Below are 27,325 nucleotides of genomic sequence, written 5' to 3'. Positions count from 1 at the left end.
CCCCTTATGTGCCTAAACAGTGGAAACCCCCCAATTCTAACTGAAACCCTAACTCAAACACACCCCTAACCCTAATCCCAACCCTCACCATAACCGTAACCACACCCCTAACCCGAACACGCCCCTAACCCTAATCCCAACCATACCCCTAACCACACCCCTAACCCTGACACACCCCTAACCCTAATCCCAACTGTAAATGTAAGCCAAACCCTATCCCTAACTTTAGCTCCATCCCTAACTTTAGCCCCATCCCTAACTTTAGCCCCAACCCTAACCCTAACTTTAGCCCCCACACTAACCCTAACTTTAGCCCTAACCCTAACTTTAGCCCCAACCCTAACCCTAACTTTAGCCCCAACCCTAACCCTAACTTTAGCCTCAACCCTAACTCTAATGGGAAAATGGAAATAAATAAAAAATGTTTTTTTTTATTATTTTTCCCTAACTAAGGGGGTGATGAAGGGGGGTTTGATTTACTTTTATAGTGGGTTTTTTATTGGATTTTTATGATTGACAGCTGTCATACACTAAAAGACGCTTTTTAGTGCAAAAAATTGTTTTTGCATCTCCACATTTTGAGAACTATAATTTTTCCATATTTTGGTCCACAGAGTCATATTAGGTCTTGTTTTTTGCGGGACGAGTTGACGTTTTTATTGGTACCATTTTTGGGCAGGTGACATTTTTTGATCGCTTTTTATTCCGTTTTTTGTGAGGCAGAATGACCAAAAAACAGCAATTCATGAATTTCTTTTGGGGGGGGCATTTATACCATTCCACGTTTGGTAAAATTGATAAAGCAGTTTTATTCTTCGGGTCAGTATGATTACAGCGATACCTCATTTATATTTTTTTTATGTTTTGGCGCTTTTATACGATAAAAACTATTTTATATAAAAAATAATAATTTTTGCATCGCTTTATTCTGAGGACTATAACTTTTTAATTTTTTCACTGATGATGCTGTATGGCGGCTCGTTTTTTGCGGGACAAGATGCTGTTTTCAGTGGTACCATGTTTTTTTATATCCCTCTTTTTGATGACGTGTTATTCCACATTTTGTTTGGCGGTATGATAATAAAGCGTTTTTTGCCTCTTTTTTTTTCTTTTACGGTGTTCACTGAAGGGCTTAACTAGTGGGACAGTTTTATAGGTCGGATCATTACAGACATGGCGATACTAAATATGTGTACTTTTATTGTGTTTTTTTTAGATAAAGAAATGTATTTATTGGAACAATATATATATTTTTTTCTTTATTTAGTTTTTTTTTTTTACACATGTAAATATTTTTTTTTTACTTTTTTACTTTGCCCCGGGGGGACATGTCAATATAGTGTCAGATCGCTGATCTGACACTTTGCAGTTTACTGTGTCAGATCAGCAATCTGGCAAGCAGTGCAGGGAGGCTTGCTGGCGCCTGCTCTCAGCAGGCGCTTGCAAGTCACCTCCCTGCAGGACCCGGAAGGAGCCCCGCTGCAATTTTTGGATTCGGGGCCTGCAGGGGGGAGGAGGTAGGAGACCCTCAGGGTCTCAGGGAAGCACGCAGGGAGTCCCCTCCCTGCGCTATGCTTCCCTATGCCGCCGGAACGCTGCAATCATGTTTGATCGCAGTGTTGCGGGGGTTAATGTCTGTGACCACTCCTGGCACATAGTGCCGGATGTCAACTGCGATGCCCTGATCAGCCGCGCTCCCCCCGTGAGCACGGCTGATCGGTGATGACATACTATCCCGTCGTTGGTCATACGGGCCCATACCACCTCGATGGGATAGTACGTCATATGTCAGAAAGGGGTTAAAAAAGTGACAATTATTGCAATTAAATAAGTTTTCAAAAGAGTTTCTGAGTTCGTCCTTTAACTTCACAGTCAACAAAGAGAATATCAACTTAATGTTTGGGAGAAACAAACATTGATAATGTGGCCATTATTGTTTCATGAGGGTAAGAAAATGGCCTGAGGAAATTTGGAGACAATCTATAAGTTCGTAAAAAATATGAGGGTAATTGCTGACGTATGACTGCCAGAGATCCTAATGTGCTATATAGAAAATTACACAGTATATTGCAGATTAAAAATATAATTATAGCCTCATTCCCTTAATAAAGATGATCAATATTTTCATTGCTAATTGTGCTTTTATAGTGAATGTACAGAGTGATCCTTCTTAGGCAGTAATGTACACCATGTGCACTAATGGCTGCATTTGACAAAATATGATGACTAACGTAGAGTTCTGTAATGGGATTTAAATAAATGGCTTCCAGGTGGTCTTTCATATCTTTCCACTTACATTTTCCATACTCTTGATAAATAGCTATGCCTTCAGATGAGTTAGGTTTATACTTTACCTCTCTATGACGGTCTTCTAGCAATTTTATATGACTGTTTCTAATCAAATATGTTAGAGACGTCTGTTTACAAGTTGTGAATAGATTGTGTGCATTGTATCTGTACTTTCTAAGATTACCCTATTAAGGCATAAATAGTAAATCTGCATAGACATCTATCAGAAAAGGAGTATCACAGGACACTTAAGTGGAGGAGAAAGCACCATCACAAAATCAAGCTCCCCACACATCTACTCATATGAATTCAATCCAAAACATATCATCTCTTATTGCCTGGACAAGAAGAATCAGTCCTTTATCCATCCAATCCAGAAGAGAACCTTTGTTCCCCAAGTTTTCCAACAATTTAACATCTATGGAGAAGGGAAGCGTCCAGCACCCTACACCATCCATAATAAAGTGGGATTAAAGGTGCGGTCTGAAATACAACTACATTTTCATCCTAACTATTTTCTAATTTACTTGAATTAAAAATCCCCTCTCCTTCCCTAACTACGCTATCTAACTGCTTTTCTTTTTTTCCCTACTTCCTTTTTTATGACGTTTCGTTTGAGAATCCAAGTGTCAGTGCCACAGTCTCTGACCCCTCTGTGAAACAAAACATCATCAGTGACCTTCATTTCAGAGTCTGAGCTATTCCCTGTGCACTGTGCAATTTGCAAAGTGACAGTGTGCTCTCTCACCTGCTCAGATCAGCACTAATGAGTGGGCAACAGAGCGCAGTGTCAGTGCTTGTTGTAAGAATACCCAGCGAACAGAGGTCAAAGCTGCCCCTACAAGTTACATCACTTGTGGGGGTGATGCTGGTCTCTGTATGCTGGATATTGGTCTTACAACACAGTTTTACAGTGCACTCTGCTGAATGCTCGTTACTGCTGATTTGAGCCGGCAACAGAGAGCACAGTGTCTTTGTGCACATTGCATAGTGCAAAGCGCCTAGGGACTAGCCCAGACTCTAAAATGTTAACTGATGATGACACTTCATTTCAGGGAGGGGGCAGGGCCTGCGGCAGTGACCGCAGCCTCTGCTTCCTGATGATGCTTCCTTTGAGTATCCCAGCATGCACTTGGCTTCTCAAACAAAGTGTTGTCAAAAAGGAAGTTGTAAAAAAAAGAAAGAAAACAGATAGATAGTGTAGTTAGGTAAGGACAGAGAATTTTTAACTGAAGTATAATACAAAACTGATTAGATTATGGCACTAAATAGTTGGGAATTTACAATGAAAATTAATTTGTATTTCAGACCACCCCTTTAAGCCACCCAAAGATGTCACCCTTTCTGACTATTGTTCTCATAGTAGCTGATGGATCTGACTATATTATGTGTAACCTTGGCATTCATGTAACAACATATATACGGTATTTTTTTCACTCCTTAAGTATTCCTACCTATTTTGTTGGGCATAAATTAGTTTAATATTTATATATAGATGTCAATAGTCAAGGATAAAAAGTAAATATGCCAGTGATGCCATAAATACTCTTTATGATTCAGAAAGCAATGAGACATATTAAGATGACAATGGGAAACACCCCCACCGATCCGGAGAAAGGGTCTCTGAAACGTCCCATTGAAATAGTTTTACGCCTTAAAAAGCTCTGAAATACCCCATCAGAACAGAGCTTCACTTTCATAGGGCATTACAGGTTTCTGTTCACATGATCTAATCTGTGGATAGGTGATGAATTAAAATTTTGTGAATATTTATTTTGCATAAGAAATATGAACTAGATGTGAAGCAAATTTATAGATGTTTTTCTTTTCATACATGAAGGGTTAACATAATTTTCAGTAAATGCTGATTTTCCCAATACACAGGAGTCATTGTGTTCTATTGTATGGGCAGGAATAATCACATGTCTGTTTCCTGCTCCCACTACTATATTGTACCTGAGAAAACAATTAGGGCCCAGCTGGGGGCCAAGTACAACCCCTATTACTCCAGTCACTGGCTACAAGGGCTGGGAGGGAACGGCTGTCCTGGAATATTTACATCACAGGCGCACGATAAAAGCACTTTAATTATATCTACAGAATACATATTTACATTACATTGAAGCCGGTTTGTTGTCTTTTCCTCAGAACTGAGACTAATGTTTTCTTGAAGTGTGAGCTGATAGGAGCCAACATTATAATGCTGTAAACGTCACATACCATGCATGTGATGAAAGCTTTTTTACACACACTTAGCAGCATATTGCCAACCTTTGGACTTTGGCAAATAATTCTTTGTAATAATTCTGCAACAAATGTCCTGACTTTAGTCCAAATGGTCAAGGATTAACGGCTTTGCCAAAATGTTTGAAAAAACTTTGATATATTTACTCTGTATAACTAATTCATACAATGTATCACCCCTTCATGCAATGGATCACCCCTTCATATAATGTATCACCCCTTCATACAATGGATCACCCCTTCATAGAATGTATCACCCCTTCATACAATGTATCACCCCTTCATACAATGTATCACCCCTTCATACAATGTATCCCGACTTCATACAATGTATCACCCCTTCATACAATGTATCCCAACTTCATACAATGTATCACCCCTTCATACAATGGATCACCCCTTCATACAATGGATCACCCCTTCATACAATGTATCAGCCCTTCATACAATGGATCACCCCTTCATACAATGGATCACCCCTTCATACAATGTATCACCCCTTCATACAATGTATCCCAACTTCATACAATGGATCACCCCTTCATACATTGGATCACCCCTTCATACCTTGGATCACCCCTTCATACAATGTATCACCCCTTCATACAATGGATCACCCCTTCATACAATGGATCACCCCTTCATACAATGTATCAGCCCTTCATACAATGGATCACCCCTTCATACAATGTATCCCAACTTCATACAATGTATCACCCCTTCATACAATGGATCACCCCTTCATACAATGGATCACCCCTTCATACAATGTATCAGCCCTTCATACAATGGATCACCCCTTCATACAATGGATCACCCCTTCATACAATGTATCACCCCTTCATACAATGTATCCCGACTTCATACAATGTATCACCCCTTCATACAATGTATCACCCCTTCATACAATGTATCCCAACTTCATACAATGTATCACCCCTTCATACAATGGATCACCCCTTCATACAATGGATCACCCCTTCATACAATGTATCAGCCCTTCATACAATGGATCACCCCTTCATACAATGGATCACCCCTTCATACAATGGATCACCCCTTCATACAATGTATCAGCCCTTCATACAATGGATCACCCCTTCATACAAGGTATCACCCCTTCATACAATGTATCCCAACTTCATACAATGTATCACCCCTTCATACAATGTATCAGCCCTTCATACATTGGATCACCCCTTCATACAATGTATTACCCCTTCATACAATGGATCACCCCTTCGTACAATGTATCACCCCTTCATAGAATCTATCACCCCTTCATACAATGTATCACCCCTTCATACAATGTATCACCCCTTCATACAATGTATCCCGACTTCATACAATGTATCACCCCTTCATACAATGTAGCACCCCTTCATACAATGTATCACCCCTTCATACAATGTATCCCAACTTCATACAATGTATCACCCCTTCATACAATGGATCACCCCTTCATACAATGGATCACCCCTTCATACAGTGTATCAGCCCTTCATACAATGGATCACCCCTTCATACAATGGATCACCCCTTCATACAATGGATCACCCCTTCATACAAGGTATCACCCCTTCATACAATGTATCCCAACTTCATACAATGTATCACCCCTTCATACAATGTATCACCCCTTCATACAATGGATCACCCCTTCATACAATGGATCACCCCTTCATACAATGTATCACCCCTTCATACAATGTATCAGCCCTTCATACATTGGATCACCCCTTCATACAATGTATTACCCCTTCATACAATGTATCCCAACTTCATACAATGGATCACCCCTTCATACAATGTATCACCCCTTCATACAATGTATCACCCCTTCATACAATGTATCACCCCTTCATACAATGGATCACCCCTTCATACAATGTATCAGCCCTTCATACAATGTATCCCAACTTCATACAATGTATCACCCCTTCATACAATGTATCCCAACTTCATACAATGTATCGGCCCTTCATACAATGTATCACCCTTCATACAATGTATCACCCCTTCATACAATGTATCACCCCTTCATACAATGTATCCCAACTTCATACAATGGATCACCCCTTCATACAATGTATCACCCCTTCATACAATGTATCACCCCTTCATACAATGTATCACCCCTTCATACAATGTATCCCAACTTCATACAATGGATCACCCCTTCATACAATGTATCACCCCTTCATACAATGTATCAGCCATTCATACAATGTATCACCCCTTTATACAATGTATCCCAACTTCATACAATGGATCACCCCTTCATACAATGTATCACCCCTTCATACAATGTATCCCAACTTCATACAATGGATCACCCCTTCATACAATGTATCACCCCTTCATACAATGTATCCCAACTTCATACAATGTATCACCCCTTCATACAATGTATCATCCCTTCATACAATGGATCACCCCTTCATACAATGTATCCCAACTTCATACAATGGATCACCACTTCATACAATGTATAACCCCTTCATACAATGGATCTCCCCTTCATACAATGGATCACCCCTCCAAACAATGTATAACCCCTTCATACAATGGATCACCCCTTCATACAATGGATCACCCCTCCAAACAATGTATAACCCCTTCATACAATGGATCACCCCTTCATACAATGGATCACCCCTTCATACAATGGATCACCCCTCCAAACAATGTATAACCCCTTCATACAATGGATCACCCCTTCATACAATGGATCACCCCTTCATACAATGGATCACCCCTTCATACAATGGATCACCACTTGATGTTATAAGTTCAGTTACACAGTCAGCTAACTTCATTGGTGCTTATGCAACAAAGCTTTTACACCAGAAATCTGATGTAAAAAGCTTTGAAAAGTCACATATTTTAGCACAACATGAGACTGCACAAAGAACTTGTGACTTTTGGCATTTTCATGACATTTTCAACAAGCTCTGACAAAGTGGGCTGGGAGGGGCATTGGGGCGACACAGGGCATGGTAACCCCACTGATGAAATTCATGACGAGCAGTGGGATCCTTTAAAAAAGACGGTCTTGATGAATTGAGACCTGTTTGTTTTTAGACTATAAAAAGGAACTTGAGAACCTGGAGCCACCCAAACATGGGCAGAATGGGAACCTACGTGACCTTTGTAGTTATCAACCATCTAATGTAATGCGCAACTTCAAAAATAACATTTTTAAAAGTATTTATGATTTCCTATCATTTTGTGTACAAAGCTTCTATGCAGACCTATATATCTTTATAGAAACAAATAATAATATTGCCCTGTGCACATGGTTTGTGTGGACCCACTAAAATCTAACCAGCTATCTACCAGGTCATTCACATGAGTCAGAATTTAGTCATTTCTAATAGCTACACATAGCACTTTGCTATAACATTTCTAATGTTGCTCCATGGAAAAGACGAATGAGGCGGTTGCAGTAAGCCACTTTTCATTAAAAACTTGTACGAGCAAATACACATTAAGCATTTTTCTACAGGGTAATAGTTTAGACAGCGTGTACGTGTAATGTTGAAATGATGAATGGCTGCTGTTTACCTCTTTTAACAGCTCGTACAGTTATTGTGTTACTATGTTTGGAGGACATGGACACAGGGTCATTGAACAATCAATGTTTGCTATTATGTTGATTGACCATTGTGTGGGTCTGTGTGGTGAGAGTCTCCACAGGGGGTCCTTTATTATTTCAGAGGGCACATCAGCAAATCTAATATTCTAGTAGACCAATCCAACTCTAAGCCTCACATATTCGATACACTTGTCAGTTTTTTTAAATAATATAATTGCACAAACAAGTGTAAAATTATTGTGTTGAATCTTATTAACCTCTCCCTTAAATGCAAAATAATTTAGGCATCCTGAAGTACAGTGTCAGTACAGAGAAAATAGGCAGATGAGTAATGTTTTTAGATATGTGGTACTGGACAATGTCTTTTCCTTTAGCTCTGGACAGTAATAACATAAGCACACTGAGCCTGGTTAATGTTTTTATCTGATATCACTTTGCACGATTTTATTACACCACGAATGTATCAAGTGATATACCGTAATATCATAGCAAAGAAACAGATTTTGAAGACAGCTTCATATCAATTAAATGTCAACTTCCTCAAAACCAGTATCTATTTTTCTTCTGAATTCTAATTCATGTGTCTTTTTTTACCTAATATTATTATACTGAAATGTTATGAAAGATGAAACTACTAATAGTAATAATTGTATTTATTTAACGCCAACAAACCGCAGCACTTTATAATTTAGTTGGGACATGTACAGACTATAAAGACAATGCAAAGTAACACATAGTTCATCAGTTACAGGTGTAGTGAGGGTCCTGCTCGCAAGCTTACATTCTAGAAGTAAATAGGGGGAACACAATATGTAGGACATGCTTGTTATGTATGGTCCTGCCATCATTATAATAAATAGGGGTTTTCATATAAAGCTGCATGATACGGTCATCAGCCAGTATCTGTCTAAGTACAGTTACCAAGCGCTATTGGGTGCATGGAGGATGTGGAGACAGATTAATGGGAGGAAGCAAATTCTGAAGAAAAATTAGAAAGGGGGAACAGAGTTGGATTAGTGAAGTAATAAACCTGTTTAAAAAAATGTGTTTTTAAGGCACGCTTAGAAATGTGGGGACTAGATATTAATCAGATTGTCTGGGGTAGGGCATTCCAGAAGAGTGGTGCAGCACAAGAGAAGTCTTGGAGATTATGGAGGATGTTAGTCTTAGATTAGTTGCAGAGTGGAGAGCACGGGTTGAGAGGGAGGATGTATGGTGGTACAGAACTGTAGATCACATTGTGTGTAAGAGAGATAGCTTTATATTCTGTAGCAGATAGGCAACCAGTGCAATTACTGGTACAGGGTGGAGACAACGGTGTAGCAGCTGGATAGAAATATGATCTGGCTGCTGAGGAGATGGTTTGGTTAGAGGAAGGCCAATCAACAGAGAGTTGCAGTAGTCCAGACGAGAATGAATAAGAGCAACAATAAAAGTTTTGCAGTTTCAAAGGTGAAGAAGGTCAGATTCTGGAGATGTTTTTAGGATGCAGGTGACATGAGCGAGTGAGTGATCGGATATTGGAAATAAAGGAAAGTTCTGTATCAAATATGACCCCAAGACAGCGAGTGTGCTTATTGAGAGTTGAACCGCCCAAGCAAATTGCTATATCGGGTATAGGTAGGTTAAACATGATGATAGAGTTTTACAGTAATGCTAACCATGGACAATTGTTTTTCTATAAAAATATTTTTATTATGCAAATTTTAAAAGAAGATAAAATCTACACAAAATTGATTTAAGAATATACACTGTAATCAACCATCAAGAAAAATAAAAATGACTACTTCCCTCACCCACCCAAGAGAGGGAGATAAAACAAAGTTAAAAACATAATTTATAGAAAAAATAAAGAACATCCTAAATTATCTATAGGTATTAGTTTATTTTTCCAAAAACATGTATCTGAAAATTTAATTAAAATTTCCTCATGACGATAAAATTATCTGTTCAAATTTAGCCAAGGTAGAAATAATAAAACTCTGTAAAATCCAATATTTGGCTATGGTTATTTTAACCAATGACTACAAATAGGAAATGACTACGCTAACAGTAAGATTGGTAATTGAACCTAACAGATCTAATACTCTGGATAAATGAATGGATCTAATACTAGAGAGGATCCCAACTTACAGTAGAATCAATAAGCTTGAGAACTTCTCTCCATAGATTACTTATGGAGGCAAGTACCCAATATATCTGTAGAAGATCTGCCACCGCTGCCCCACATTTGGGACATCCATGAAATTCAAGACACCAAATACTGAACGACAAAAAAGTGGATTGGTGAGGTCTATGAATTATCATAAATGGTACCATTTTAAGCTTTGTGAGGACAATTGATAGAATTACTGTGAGAGAAAAACTGATTTACAAAACTTAAGATCTTATGTCTCTAAAATGTTTAACACGGAAGATTAATAAATTGTGGCACTTTAAAGATTTCCTAGAGGGTACTCAATAATGTATAGTAGCCCAATGAATGGATGCCGTAACCTTCCCCATGTTTTAATCACCACCAACATCATCTACTATATAATTGTCTAAGGGTCACTTCCGTCTGTCTGTCCTTCTGTCTTTCTGTCTTTCTGTCACGGATATTCATTGGTCGCGACCTCTCTCATGGAATCCAAGTCGCTGATTGGTCGTGGCAAAACAGCCACGACCAATCAGCGACAGGCACAGTCCGGTGGAAAAATGGCCGCTCCTTCCTCCCCGCAGTCAGTGCCCACTCCGTACTCCCCTCCAGTCTGCCCTCACACAGGGTTAATGGCAGCGGTAACAGACCGCGTTATGCCGCGATGTAATGCACTCCATTACCGCTGCTATTACCCCTGTGTGACCAACTTTTTACTATTCATGCTGCCTATGCAGCATGAATAGTAAAACGATCTAATGTTAAAAATAATAAAATAAAAAAAATAAAAAATCGTTATATACTCACCGTCCGTTGGCCCCCGGATCGACAACAGGCCTTTCCCGCTCGCGACGCTCTGGTAACGGGTCCATGCTGTGATCTCGCGAGATGATGATGTAGCGGTCTCGCGAGACAGCTACGTCATCATCTCGCGAGACCACAATGCACTCTTGAGACCGGAGCGCACGAGCAGTGTCAGTAACCGCTTCGCTTGGATCCGGGGGCTCCGGAAGGTGAGTATATAACTATTTTTTATTTTATTTTTTTTAACAGGGATATGATGCCCACATTGCTATATACTACGTGGGCTGGGCAATATACTATGTGGGCTGGGCGATATACTACATGGGCTGGGCAATATACTACATGGGATGTGCTATATACTACGTGGCTGGGCTGGGCAATATACTACATAGGCTGGGCAATATACTACATGGGCTGTGCTATATACTATGTGGCTGGGCAATATACTACGTGGCTACACAACATGGGCTGCGCAATATACTATGTGGACTGTGCAATATACAACGTGGGCTGCGCAATAGTCAATGTGGGCTGCGCAATATACAACATGGGCTGCGCAATATACAACGTGGGCTGCGCAATATACAACGTGGGCTGCGCAATATACTACATGGGCTGCGCAATATACTATGTGGGCTGCGCAATATACTATGTGGGCTGCGCAATGTACAACGTGGGCTGGGCAATGTACAACGTGGGCTGGGCAATGTACTACGTGGGCTGCGCAATGTACTATGTGAGCTGCGCAATGTACTACGTGGGCTGCGCAATGTACAACGTGGGCTGCGCAATATACTACGTGGGCTGCGCAATGTACTACGTGGGCTGCGCAATGTACTGCGTGGGCTTCGCAATGTACTGCGTTGGCTGCGTAATGTACTGCATTGGCTGCGCAATGTACTGCGTGGGCTGTGCAATGTACTGCATGGGCTGCGCAATGTACTGCATGGGCTGCGCATTGTAGTGCGTGGGCTGCGCAATGTACTGCGTGGGCTTCGCAATGTACTGCGTTGGCTGCGCAATGTACTGCGTTGGCTGCGCAATGTACTGCGTGGGCTGTGCAATGTACTGCGTGGGCTGCGCAATGTGCTGCATGGGCTGCGCATTGTAGTGCGTGGGCTGCACAATGTACTGCGTGGGCTGCGCAATGTACTGCGTGGCTGTGCAATATACTACGTGGGCTGTGCTATACACTACGCATACATATTCTAGAATACCCGATGCGTTAGAATCGGGCCACCATCTAGTAACTGAATAATTCCTAAGGTTCTCCAGAAAAATATTCAGAAATGAGAGTCCTCAGTGGTTGGTTCTCCAGTGCAGAGTTTGATTCACCGGTTTGGTGTGACAACATCTCTGCTGCGTGCGGCACACAGGTGATGTCTCATCAGGCTGGCTGATCATAAACCATGCCTCCAATCCTGGAGGGTAAGAAAATTTGCACAGCTCCTGTCCACAGCCAGACAGCATTGACCTCGACCATTAACCGGGTTGCTCAAGGCGAATTGCTCATCTCTTCAGCACTTAAGTACCCCACTGTATAACTTTTTGTGGTCTGCCACTCACAGCCAAATTATTATACTTCGGAAACACTTCCACTTTTTAATAATATTACAGCTGATCAGGAAATATTTAGGAGGTAAGAAAAATTAAAGACTGGCCTGTTACAATGGTGAGATCTTATTACTGTACTAAACTCAAATTCAGTGAGTTCTTTGAAATGAATGACCCTTTTATCAGAAATATTTGTAAAAGTAGACATCGTGGTGAGGGGCAGGATGTTACGTACCTGTGCAATGCGACAGAATGAAGAACCTGAATTTAATAATTAAGAGATGTACCCTAATACTTTTGCCATATGTTGTAATTTTGTATCATCAATAAGGTCAAATTTGGGTATTATTTAATCAATTCCTATGAAATAGATTGTTGGCAACAGATCAGCTCTGAAGTCATCTTCAGATGGTGTAGTCATCTGACCTTTGGTGGCTCTGTAGTATTAAGCAATATTATTGTGCCAGTGCCTGTCCTCACCTGTGTCAAAGTGATTTGTAACATTAGTGTTGTTCTATTAAATTGGGTCACAATCAATTTAGGGTGTAGATGTTTCTAAAAATGCAGATTTAATTGAACGAAACAAGATGTTCCTTTTGGCCTTTGATCTATCAAATAGAAACAAACTATGAAAAAAGGTATAGTACACAAATTAATAGATGTATGACTTAAGCCAAAAGACTGAAAGGTATTTAATTGTTCTTATGATTAAAAGAAGCAGAATCCAAAGAAAAAAAATCCTAAAACATCAAAATGAAAGTGACACCTACCTACTGCCAAAAATCAGTAAATAAATATGATATATCTTCTGGGTGTGTGGGATCGAATGCTTAGGCTCAACATAAAAGTGGTTGCATAACTTAAACACGGAGAAGAAAAGATTCTTCAGCTGCAAAAACATGTGTAAGGACTTGACAAATGTCTCTCCAGACAGAACAATGAAGTAAGCTTACCAGGAAATGCCTGCCTAATGTTCCGGACTATAATCTAACCCCACACTTATCATTTAGTTTAGTTGAAAACTATGAGTTTCTTAGGGAAAATATGTCAGGACCCAATTTCTGTCATTTTTCTTCAATGATATAATGTCTCATTATCTGGATTGTTCCATTTTTGCGCTGTGTGCCCTTTGATCATCTAGATTGTCGCAGTAGTAATGTCTTTTCTTTTTATTTTAGAGCATCACACAGAAAGTGAAATACTGTCCAAGCTTGAACTAACGCCCGCCAGTGATTACCTCGAAATTAAAGTGAGACGAAACCAAACGTTTACCTGCAGGTAAGAATATGAAGGGCAATGTGACACTGTTGCGTAATGAAGAAGTCGTTGTGGTTCCAGGTAATTCTTTAGAAATCCTTACGAGATACAGTGACACATCCAGGTGCCTCCCTTTTTATACAGTATTATGAGATTTATTGTAAAATGACCACTCCTTTGCTTGGCGATTTGTGCCAAGTAAAGACATCACCTAGTTGATTGGAAAGTTAGAAATATAATGTAATCTTTTTGGGTTTATGCCAAGAAGATATACAGATAAATAACTGAGCTTTCAATTACTATGGATACTTTTGCAACATTTAATACACCCATACATTACTGATTCACTTTGGTTATTTGCAATGTCTTTATCAATAGAGCAAATGTCTTTTATTATAGGCCCAGTTACACTAGCTATTATACGAGAACTGGAATAAAGAAACAAAAATATATTATTTGCTGATAATAATTGTAAATCAACGCAGTCAATTTTAGGATATACACAAATTATATCTGCAGTATTTTTCCGGTGTAATCATCACTGTAATTTTTAGTTCATAAATCAATAGTACACATGAAAATAAGAATCTTTGTAACATATCTTAGAGAAATCAGCTTCTATTTCCTCCAGAATTGATCTTTCATTCATTATCAAAATTCTCAATTCTGAGGTCAAATCTGCATTCAGTGAAGACTTTCCCATTACTGAGATGGGAGATGGCAGCTGGTGCTGATGGGATTCTATGTAGACAAGAGGGAGGAGCTCTCTCTAGCTCCTCCCATCTACCGTCTACATAGAATCTCATCAGCACCAGCTGCCATCTCCCATCTCAGTAATGGGAAAGTCGTCAATCAGTACAGATTTTACCACAGAATTGAGAATTTTGAAAATGAGCTATCAATTCTGGCAGAAAAAGAAGCAGATTTTACTAACAAAATATATTACAAACATTTTTATGTTCTTGTGTTCTATTGATTTATTAAATAAAAATGAAAACAACGGTTACACTAGGAACAGTAAATCTTGAGATTAATGTTTACATTATACAAGAAACTTATCAGGGATAACTCAGGAGACTCTTTGCGTGGAACAAGACAACTACAGGACACAGTTTTATAAGTGGTAAAGTCTATATTATCACATGGTGATTCAAACAGGTGCAGAGAGAAACTCAAGTCCACAACACTTGGTGTAAATATTAAACGCAGCTTAACAGTCTATAGGAAACTTCAGAGGAAAATGCAACCACGCAGAAAGTCTATGAAGCACAATTATTCTTGAGGATACTTGTCACGAATAAGTACTTGGTAGTCCAAACACAGATAGATATGCTTATAAGGCAGTTTAAATAATATCTTAGCACAACCAGGGAGGCCTGGGTAAAAGTCTCAGGTTTAAGCAGAGCAGCAACAGCTTACATGACTGTTATGATCCCAGTGGTAGAGGATCTCTGATATTCCGGCAAGATAGCAAAAACATAAATACTGCTCTAGGGAGGTGGAAACTGGGCTAACCGTATACCTGATCCTAACACAACACAACTAGAAGCAGCCGGTGAACGTGCCTACGTTGGTTCTAGACGTCTCGAGCCAGCCGGAGAACTGACTACCCCTAGAGGGAAAATAAGACCTCACTTTCCTCCAGAGAAATTGAACCCCAAAGATATAGAAAGCCCCCAACAAATAATAACGGTGAGGCAAGAGGAAAACACAAACGTAGAGATGAACTAGATTCAGCAAAGTGAGGCCCACTAGTCTAGATAGGAAGAAAATAGATAGTGGACTATGCGGTCAGCAGAAAACCCTACAAAAACATCCACGCTGAACATTCAAGAACCCCCACACCGACTGACGGTGCGGAGGGAGAATATCAGCCCCCTAGAGCTTCCAGCGAGCCAGAAAATCAAATATTAAGCCAGCTGGACAAAAACACTGAAAAATGCAAACGATCCAAATTATACAAAACGGACTTAGCTTTTCTTGCATAAGACAGACTGAAAGGAATCAGGAGGAGACCATATAGGTCTGGATACAACGATGCCAGGCAAGAGACTGAGTCCAGAGGAGACTTAAATAGGGAACACCCGCTGCTTAACGATACAGCTGGAGCTCAGGCCTGCAACAAGACATGACTAACACAATACCGTTAGTGACCACCAGAGGGAGCCCAGAAACACAGTTCACAACACATGACCAGCAAATGCAGATGGAAACAAACACAAGCAGCCAGATGGAGGATTACTGGAAACTGATGTATGCAGCAGAAACTCAGAGCTGAGCAGCAGGATCTCCACACAGGTTCACAGGAGCAGGTGCAGGTGCAAAGCCAGGGAGTCGTCAGGAGCTGGATGCAAGGCAGAATACTCTAGCACAGACTAAAGGCTGGGGTGGAGTTATATAGCAGTAAGACACAGTGCACATGAGACCAAAGATGCGATCTTGGAAAAGGGCAGTAATGCACAAAAGGCAATCAAAATGTTCAGAGTCCTGACATTACTCCCTCCTTAGAAGCGGCCTTAGGACGATCCTGGACCTGGTTTCTCAGGGAATCTTTGTTGAAAACGAGAGATCTTCTGTTGGGCATTGATGTTTTCCACAGGTCCCCAAGAGTCTTCCTCAGGGGGATATCCCTGCCATCTTATCAGATATTGGAGCCGATTCCTGCAAATCCTGGAATCAATAATTCCCTCCACCACAAATAGTTCTTGCCCATCAATCACCACAGGCTGCAGAGGTGGCACAACACGTCCCTAGAAGGTATTAGGATATACAGGCTTTAGTAAAGATACATGAAAAACTGGGTGTACTTTCATAGTCCTAGGCAGCTTCAGCCGGCAGGCCACAGAGCTCACAATACCATTGATCTTGAAAGGGCCAATTAATTTCTGTCCAAGTTTTTGTGAAGAAACGTTTAACTTCAGATTCTTAGTAGATAACCACATGGAATCTCCTACCTTGAACATGGGTGCAGGTTTATGGAATCTATCAGCCAATCTCTTATAACGTTCTTGAGCCGTGGTCAGGGATTCCTTCAGAACCTCCAGATTTTGCCTCATCTCAGTCAGCCTTTCCTCAACTGCTGGAACTGGAGAATTAATCGGAGACCTAGGTAAGATACATGGATGATAACCCAGATTGGCAAAGAAAAGAGTGAACTTAGTGGAGGCGCTCTGAGAATTGTTGTATGAAAATTTGGCTAATGGCCGTAATTCCAACCAATCATCTTGGAGATGGCTAACATAGCATCTTAGATATTGTTCCAACGTCTGGTTGGTACGCTCAGTCTGACCATTTGTCTGGGGATGGTAAGCGGAAGAGAGACAGATATTAATATTGAGTGCAGAGCAAAACCCCTTCCAATCTTGAAGTGAACTGTATGCCACGGTCAGAGATGATCTCATCCGGGACCCCATGCAGCCGGAAGACATTCTGAATAACCAAGTTCACTGTATCCTTAGCTGAGGGGACGCCGGTGCATGGAACAAAATGAGTGGCTTTAGTTAGGTGATCAACTACTACCATGATCGTATTCATGCCCCCCAATGTAGGCAGCTCCACAATAAAGTCCATTGATATAGACCCCCAAGGTCGGGACGGAACAGGTAATGGTTGCAGGAGACCCGTAGGTGCCACACAAGGAGTCTTGTAACGAGCACATACCTCGCAAGAGAGAACATACTCATTAGTATCCGTCAGGCAAGTTGGCCACCAGAAAAATCGGCTCAGGAACTCTTGTGTCTTCTGTACCCCCCTGTGATCAGCCAACTTGGAGTCATATACCAACTTGAGGATCTGCAGACGGACGGCCTCAGGGACGTAGATACGTCGATCTCTGAACCACATGCCACCCTTAAAGACAAGATTAATATCAACAGGTGGGTTGGCCAGAAATACATCACCGTCATAAGCCTCCCTGCACGTCTTCCACAAGTCCTGATCATGGATAACTCCGATGAAATTGGCATCAGATAGAATGGTCTTGGACGGGGCTCCAGGTACGGAATCCGCAGCATGGATTCGGGATAAAGCATCAGCCTTCCCATTACGAGAACCTGGACGGTATGAGATAACAAAATTAAATTGATTTAAAAATAAATTCCAACGAGCCTGACGAGGAGAAAGACATCTAGCGGATCTGAGGAACTCTAAATTGTGATGGTCAGTAAGCACTACGATCTGTTGTGCAGCTCCTTTCAGATGATGCCTCCATTCCTTGAAAGCCGCAATAATAGCCAGCAATTCCTTGTCTCCCACATCGTAATTCTTCTCTGCTGAGGTTAGTCTACTGGAAAAGAAAGCACAAGGATGTAGCAGACCCTTCTCTCCAGTTCTTTGGGAGAAAATAGCCCCCAAGGCATTATCAGAAGCGTCCACCTCCACAGTGAAAGAAAGTGTTGGATCTGGGTGTATCAACAGCTGTGCTGAGGTGAAACAGATCTTAAGCCAATCAAAAGCTTCTTGAGCCTGTGATGACCACTTAAAGGGCTTTTCCTTCTTTGTCAAGGAAGTAATGGGACGGACAATATCAGAAAAATTTCGAATAAAACGTCTGTAGAAATTTGCAAAACCAATAAAACGTTGCACCTCCTTAACATTCTTGGGTACTGGCCAGTCAACAATAGCCTTAATCTTACCAGATTCCATGTTCATCCCCTGGGGAGAGATGATATAACCTAAGAACTGTATCTCATAACGATGAAACTCGCATTTCTCTGGCTTGATATACTGATGGTTCTCTTTCAGACATCTTAAAACAGCTTTGACATGTTCTTCATGTTCCTGTAGAGAGTCAGAAAAGATTAGAATATCGTCCAAATAGATCACCACAAACTGGTCCAACAAATCTCTGAAAATGTCATTAGCAAGGTGTTGAAACATTGCAGGGGCATTACAAAGCCCGAAGGGCATCACGAGATATTCAAAGTGTCCATACCAGCATCGCAATGCTGTCTTCCACTCATCCCCTGGACGAATACGCACCAAATTATAAGCCCCACGAAGATCCAGTAATTCGGGAATCAGAGGCAAAGGGTAACGATTCTGTATGGTTACCTTATTGAGCTCCCGATAGTCCACACAGGGTCTCAGGGACCCATCCTTCTTCATTACAAAAAATATAGGTGCCCCTGCTAGTGAAGAAGAAGGACGTATGAAGCCTTTGGCCAGATTTTCATCAATATACTCCTTTAAGGCTTGAAGCTCAGGTGCCGCCAAAGGATATACATTACCAAAAGGAATAGCTGCCCCAGGAAGCAACTCAATGGGACAGTCATAATACCTGTGTGGAGGAAGCTGATCTGCATTCTTCTTGTCACAGATGTCAGAGAACTCTTTATATGCTGAAGGTAAAGTAAATACCTGTACCGGTGGTTCCGTAGCTGTGGACTCGGGGACAGCTTCAGTTAATGCTGAGTTGCTCCTTGTTGGAAAGATAATCTCCTTGGTCTCCCAGTTGATAGTTGGATTCTGAGAACGCAGCCAAGGGATGCCTAAAATCACAGGAAAATGAGGAGAAGAAATTAACAAGAAAGGGAGTTGCTCTTGATGATTAGGCTCCAACAAAATCTCAAGGGGTGCGGTCTCCTGATCCACAGGCCCGGAGATTAACCCCTTCATGACCTTGGGATTTTCCATTTTTCTGTGTTCGTTTTTCGCTCCCCTCCTTCCCAGAGCCATAACTTTTTTATTTTTCCGTCAATTTGGCCATATGAGGGCTTATTTTTTGCAGGACGAGTTGTACTTTTGAATGATATCATTGGTTTTACCATGTCATGTACTAGAAAACAGGAAAAAAATTCCAAGTGCGGTGAAATTGCAAAAAAGTGCAGTCCCACACTTGTTTTTTGTTTGGCTTTTTTGCTAGGTTCACAAAATGCTAAAACTGACCTGCCATTATGATTCTCCAGGTCAGTACGAGTTCATAGACACCTAACATGACTAGGTTATTTTTTATCTAAGTGGTGAAAAAAATTCCAAACTTTGCTAAAAAAAAAAAAATTGCGCCATTTTCCGATACTCGTAGCGTCTCCATTTTTCATGATCTGGGGTCGGTTGAGGGCTTATTTTTTGCGTGCCGAGCTGACGTTTTTAATGATACTATTTTGGTGCAGATATGTTCTTTTGATCGTCCGTTATTGCATCTTAATTCAATATCGCGGCGACCAAAAAAATGTAATTCTGGCTTTTCGATTTTTTTTCTCATTACGCCATTTAGCGATCAGGTTAATGCTTTTTTTTATTGATAGATCGGGCAATTCTGAACGCGGCGATACCAAATATGTGTAGGTTTATTATTTTATTGATTTATTTTGATTGGGGCAAACGGGGGTGATTTAAACTTTTATATATTTTTTTATTTTTTTCACATTTTTTTTACTTTTTTTTTAACTTTTGCCATGCTTCAATAGCCTCCTTGGGAGGCTAGAAGCTGGCACAACACGATCGGCTCTGCTACATAGCACATAGCAGCGATCTGATGTTCGCTGCTATGTAGCAGAAATGCCGGTGTGCTGCCGGGAAACAGTAACCATAGAGGTCTCAAGGACCTCTATGGTTACTATTCTGAAGCATCGCCGACCTCCTCATGTGACGAGGTCGGCGATGCGCTCATTTCCAGCCGCCCGTCCGGAAGTGCCGGTTAAATGCCGCTGTCTGCGTTTGACAGCGGCATTTAACTAGTTAATAGCGGTGGGTGAATCGCGATTTCACCCACTGCTATTGCGGGCACATGTCAGCTGTTCAAAACAGCTGACATGTCCCGGCTTTGATGCGGGCTCACCGCGGAGCCCTGCATCAAAGCAGGGGATCTGACCTCGGACGTACTATCCCGTCCGAGGTCAGAAAGGGGTTAAAGGTGACCCATCCACTGTTTCCATGGTAATTGGAGAGGCTCTTTGCTGAATTTCAATACCATGTTCCTTGGCAAATGTGATATCCATAAAATTGCCACCTGCACCAGAGTCAATCATAGCTGCACTGGAAATCCACTGTCCTGTACACAGGATCTTAATTGGGAGAGAACAGTGAGAGTTCTTTTAATTTAGCTCCTTGGCTGGTGAAGTTAGGCAGGCTACATTCAGAGATGTCAGATTCATCATCATAATTGTCATACTCCCCTACTGCTGCTAGCACCTTGTTAGGCCGCTTGGGACACTTGGGACAGTTGATTAGAAAGTGGTCAGACTGGCCGCAGTAGAAACATAGACTTTCTCGAAGGCGATGCTTCCGGCACTCATTACTCTCGCGCCTCTAAACAGAATCAATTTGCATGGGCACCTCCTCTACCTCTCGAGATGTTTTACCTGCAGGCTCTTTGGAAGGGAGGGAAAAGTTAGAAATGCGGTTATATGCAGCAAACTTCTCCTGCCTACTCTCAGTAACGCGAATGTCAATGCGCACACGATGCTGTATAAATGTTTCTAGCTCTTGTGGTGATTCAGAGCGAGCTAATTCATCCTTTACAATGCTAGACAGACCCCTTTTAAAAATAGGTAATTGTGCATAACTGTCCCAATTAGTATCTACCGCTAATCTCCTGAATTCAGTAGCATACTCAATAACAGAACGTTTAGCCTGGCGTAAATACAATAAAGCAGATTCAGCGGTTGCACGGCGATTAGGGTCATCAAACATTAATGCCATAGCGGCCAAAAAATCGTCCAAATTATTTAACTGCGGGTCACGAGACTCAATCATCGGATTCGCCTAGGCGAGCGCTCGTGCGGTCAGCAGCATTATTACACACAATACTTTGCATCTATCATTAGGAAAACTGTCAGCATGCTCATCAAAATATAGCATACATTGATTCACAAAGCCACGAAATTTGTCGCGATCACCATTAAATCTGAATGGGGGCAACTTAGTTGGGCTAGCTGGTGTTGGTTGCCCAGATGGTAAAGTCGCTTGTGCAGCCATTTGCGTGCTTACGTCCTGAAAAGCCCATCCATACTGGGACTCTATGCCAGCAAGTTTGTTTTCCTGGGCTGCCATGCGGGTGCTTAAGTCCTGCAAAGTTTGTCCAAACACTTGTTGATTGTGTTCAAAGCTTCCAAACTTCTTTTGCAGACCTTCCACATCTTTCTGCACTGATCTAATTATGGAAAACACCTGCTCTAATCTGCTTTCTGCAGTCATTGTTCCAGCGATCTCCTCTTTGGGACTAGAGTATCCTGTAAAGATTATCAGGGATAACTCAGGAGACTCTTTGCATGGAACAAGACAACTACAGGACACAGTTTTATAAGTGATAAAGTCTATATTATCACATGGTGATTCAAACAGGTGCAGAGAGAAACTCAAGTCCACAACACTTGGTGTAAATATTAAACGCAGCTTAACAGTCTATAGGAAACTTCAGAGGAAAATGCAACCACGCAGAAAGTCTATGAAGCACAATTATTCTTGAGGATACTTGACACGAATAAGTCCTTGGTAGTCCAAACACAGATAGATATGCTTATAAGGCAGTTCAAATAATATCTTAGCACAACCAGGGAGGCCTGGGTAAAAGTCTCACGTTTAAGCAGAGCAGCAACAGCTTACATGACCAGCAAATGCAGATGGAAACAAACACAAGCAGCCAGATGGAGGATTACTGGAAACTGATGTATGCAGCAGAAACTCAGAGCTGAGCAGCAGGATCTCCACACAGGTTCACAGGAGCAGGTGCAGGTGCAGGTGCAGGTGCAAAGCCAGGGAGTCGTCAGGAGCTGGATGCAAGGCAGAATACTCTAGCACAGACTAAATGCAGGGATGGAGTTATATAGCAGGAAGACACAGTGCACATGAGACCAAAGATGCCATCTTGGAAAAGGGCAGTAATGCACAAAAGATAATCAAAATGTTCAGAGTCCTGACAGCATGATCTTCAAACAGTCTTGTAGAAATCCTAAAAAGAACAGAGGGGTCATCTCTGGAGTTGAGCGGATCGCTCCACATTGCGTCAAGCTGGATTCAAATTCCCTGAAATGAGATGTTTCATACGAATTCTAACACTTTGAAATTCAATCCGCAGTTCGCAAAAAAAAAACTTGCTCAGCCCCATCTCCCACACTGCTAAAGCATCACAGAGTAAGTTAATTTATTTTTTCGTAGACACACCAGCTTGCCTGAAGCTATGACATCTTTTGGATTATCATACCTTGTACAGTGGTCAGTACCGGGGCCATCACAGATCATCAAATCCCAGTGGAGGACAGTTTGTACGGCAAAGTTGTTTTCCATCTCCAGAGTCACTGGGTAACTCTGTCTTTCCCATGCAGTGTAAGCTCTTATGGTCAGAGTGGTCCCCTCTCCCACTTTCTCTCTTGTATAGAGTATAAGCCCTCATGATTAGCGAGGTTCTCTCGTATTCCCCACGTATACTTTTTGAGCATTCACAATCTTTCCAGTGTTGAGATTTGTGCAAATGTATTTGCTGCAAATCAAATTTTTGTGGAAACATTGAGCTACCAAAGATCCGCTCATCTCTAATAATCTCCAAGGGTTCCATCTTTTGCTGGTGGCTGAATGAAACTTCCACCTCCTCTGCAGAGGGCAAGACTCGAAGAGCTTTTGTCCTACCTCAGGTAACACACAGCCTAAAGGCGTCTTCTGCAGCCAGTTGTCTTACAATCAAGCACAGGACAATGAGGATGACACAGCCAAGCTATTGGGTTACAGAGAACATTTCTTTTTGAGATTCCTCAGTTGTAGTCGTAAGTACTTGAAAAAAAAAATGGACAAAAAAAGAGATTAAGGTTGGAATGGCTGGGATGTTTTCTAAAGTTTTGTGCGCTTTCTGTGTTCAGGGTTTCCTTCAGCCTCTTTCTGACATCCGATGTAGATGTACTATGAATGTCGGGTGGGTGTGTTTAGAGCAGTACAGCAGCTTAAAAATAATGTAAAAAATATCCAAATATTTTCAAAGTGATACCAATAAAAATAATGGGTTGTCATGCAAACGACAAGTCCCACACATCTTCACATATGAGAAAATAAAAAAGTTAGTACAGCCTCAGAAAATGACAAATCAAACCAAAATAATTTTACAAAATTTAAAAAAAGTCACACTAAAATATACAAGTTTGGTATTTCCATAATCTTACTCACCTGAAGAATCACATAGTTTGGTAATTTTTACTGCATAATGAATGCCGTATAAGCAAAACTCAAAAAACTTTGGCTGAACTATTTCACTAGTTCACCCATTTTTCAGTACAGTATGTTATACCATATAGTACTGTATAGTCCTACAATAACAAACCTTTATATGATTATGTGGGTGGAAAGATGAAAAAGTTATGGCACTTGGAAGAAGGGGAAGAAAAAAAGACGAAAGTCTACAAAATTGGCCTCGTGATGAAGGCGTAAAAGAAGCGATCAGATGAAGATGATTGTTTTTAATGGAATATGGTGTTTCTATCTCATAGTGATTAGTTGTTTTCTTGGGGGATGGCTCTTTATGCATTTTACCTAAATTGCTGTATAAGTATTGCCACAGAATGACTCTCTATTTTTGCTTATACGAGAGGTCCTCAGCAAGGACCCCTCACAAGCACATCATCCATATGCCCTGCTAAACAATTCACTTGATTATGTGTTTCCTTGTGTTTGGTGATTTACATGACCAATAGGTTAAGTCCTTTTATTAATATTATTTTTATTATTCCCACATAAATTTAGATTTTTCTTTTTCATCCTTCTGCCTCATATCTCACTTTTATTCATGTCCAAAATGTCCCTAAATAACACTGGTCACAGTGAGACATTAAACTAAATATTGTGATTAGAATAAAAAGTCTTTGTATTGTAAGAGGCATGTGAACCTCACCCTGCTCATAAGGGTCACTTGTATGTCTAGGGACAAAGCCAGACTCAGCCACCCAGTGTTTGCGTGGGAATGTGTGAGTACATGTGGTTGTCGCAAGCTGACACAGTCAGTGTACATGTCAGTCAGTGGCTGGAAGTCCTCTCAGGACGATCACCTCCGCAGCAGCATCACCCTCAGGAAGGCGGCAGGCGGACAGTCTCAGCTAGAAGCCAGAAACCTTGTCTGGGAAGGAACAAGGAGTGGTCATGGATGTTGCAAAAGACCCCAGTGACTTTTAACGGCCATTTATTATTTTTAAGTCAATGGATTTCCTCCTGATTAAGAGTCACAGTCTTGAACTTCCATCCCATTAATGACTCCATCCCTACCAAAATTCTGAATCAGTCAGTAGAGTAAGATTATAATAGGTAGTGAAATATGTTGCATTAACATGGCAGTATCATGGGTTGTCTACGTCTGGGGACTTTGTTTTTCTCACATGAATGTATTTGGGGCTAAAATCATTTTTGAAATATGGTTTTAATAAAAACTTTGCACTTTTTTGGCTTTTACCGTCTTTTTGTTTCCCTGCACATTCAACTTTGATGTGGTCTGTGGCTATAAATCAGCTGAGAGGATCTAAAAAAAGACAGATAAAAAGAGCTAAAAACTCTCACTGACAGAGTCTTAGTTTACCAGGGCCGGACTGGGACAAAAAAGCAGCCCTGACACACAAACCCCACCAGCCCACAAACTATAACACTCCTCACCCCGATCAGTGAATCTTACTTTAATTTGTCGTGCCCCTCACTCTCCTAAAAGGAGTTATTTGAAGAGCCACATGTGAATGGCGCCACAGTGCGTGTGATTGACCACAGCTGTATTTACATGGTCCTCTACGGAGTTCCGATTTTCAGGATCATGGAGGTCCCAGCAGTCGGATGTTCAGCAATTGGAAAGTTATCCCCTGTCCGGAGGAGAGGGGATTACTTAGGATAATCCATTTAAATAGGTTTTCCAATATTTTATTTTTACCAATACCAAACCAATATTGACCCTCCCAAAGTCCAATGTCGCCTCTTCGACAACAGGACAGGAGAAGTGGTACTGTGCAGTGCATACAGGGCCGACTCCAGGTTTTTGTGGGCCCCTGGTAAAAGTCTCAATGGGCCCCTTTAACACATACTACAATTCATAATGCACAGATACAGCACAGAAATATAGGTATACAATGCCAAAGAATTCACTTCTTACATTACATGAGTGATAACTATTGTACATTCTACAATAGGTCATAAATCAGACAGTATATTGCTCAATGCAGTATTATAGGCACCTCATAGTGCTCCGTACAGAATAATGAGCCCCATATATTGCTCCATACAGAATAATATGCCCCATATATTGCTCCATACAGTATTATGGGCACCACATAGTGCTCCATACTGTATTATGGGCACCACATAGCGCTCCATACTGTATTATGGGCACCACATAGTGCTCCATACAGTATTATGGGTAGTACATAGTGCTCCATACAGAATAATGAGCCCTATATATTGCAACATACGGTATTATGGGGACCACATAATGCTCCATACACTATAATCAGAACTATATATTGCTCCATACTGAATAATGAGCCCCATATATTGCTCCATGCAGTATAATGAGCCCCATATAATGCTCCAAACAGTATAATGAGCCCCATACCTTGCTCCGTACAGAATGGACCCCATATAATGCTCTATATAGAATATGATGGGCCCCATATATTGCTCCAAACTCCAAACTGAATGGGCCCCATATAATGTTCCATATATAAAGGGCCCCATATGAGGCTCCATATATAATGGGCCCCATATGATGCGCCATATATAATGAGCCCCATATGATGCTCCATACATAATGGGCCCCATATGATGCCCCATATAATGCTCCAGTCTATGATGGGCCCCATATAATGCTCCAGTATATGATGGGCCCCATATATAATGCTCAAAACTCCAAACAGAATGAGCCCCAGCCCAGCAGCACCTGTATATATATTACCAGCCCCAACCCAGCAGCACCTGTATGTACATCACCACACCATCCCCAGCCCAGCAGCACCTGTATATACATCACCACACCAGCCCCAGCCCTGCAGCACCTGCATTTACATCACCATCGACCAGCCCCAGCCCAGCAGCACCTGTATATACATCACCACACCAGCCCCTGCCCAGCAACACCTGCAGATGTATTTGAATTAAAACGTGTTTCTGGGCTGGGGATTATTACACTCAGTGACTCAGTCACCCAGGCCATCACTGTATACAGCTCCGGAATGTGGTCCTGATGCCTGATACGTTCAGGCTGCAGCCGCACTCCACCAACTGCTGCAGCCAGGGGCGGGAGAACATCCTGAGGTGCAACATCAGTGCGTTCCAACCTTAACTCCTATGTGCGTCACAAGCGGCGAATGATGCTTGCGCACGCGCACATGGAAAAATGTCGTGTCCGCAAATTTTACAGGGCCGGAGGCAGGAAACAAGAGCCAGCGGCCGCATCAGCGGGCACACGGCCAGAGGAACGGGCGCCACCGCAAGCCAGCGGTCGTCGGCCCACATGACACAAACACCTCGCGGCAGAGCGAAAAAATACCCGG

The 27,325-nt window shown here is 41.5% G+C and overlaps 1 protein-coding gene across 1 annotated transcript in view; it reads left to right on the top strand.

The window, feature by feature from the left end:
- LOC143805567 (vascular endothelial growth factor receptor kdr-like) overlaps nt 1-27,325 on the top strand; it is a 243,457-nt gene that overhangs the window by 55,678 nt on the left and 160,454 nt on the right. Inside the window, exon 2 of the mRNA XM_077285064.1 lies at nt 13,805-13,904. Within this exon, the coding sequence (XP_077141179.1) occupies nt 13,805-13,904 (100 nt within the window). The remainder of the gene's footprint in view (nt 1-13,804; nt 13,905-27,325) is intronic.

The sequence above is a fragment of the Ranitomeya variabilis genome, chromosome 2 (assembly GCF_051348905.1).
Source record: "Ranitomeya variabilis isolate aRanVar5 chromosome 2, aRanVar5.hap1, whole genome shotgun sequence".
Classification (NCBI taxonomy): domain Eukaryota; kingdom Metazoa; phylum Chordata; class Amphibia; order Anura; family Dendrobatidae; genus Ranitomeya; species Ranitomeya variabilis.
This window is presented reverse-complemented; position numbering and strand designations above follow the sequence as displayed.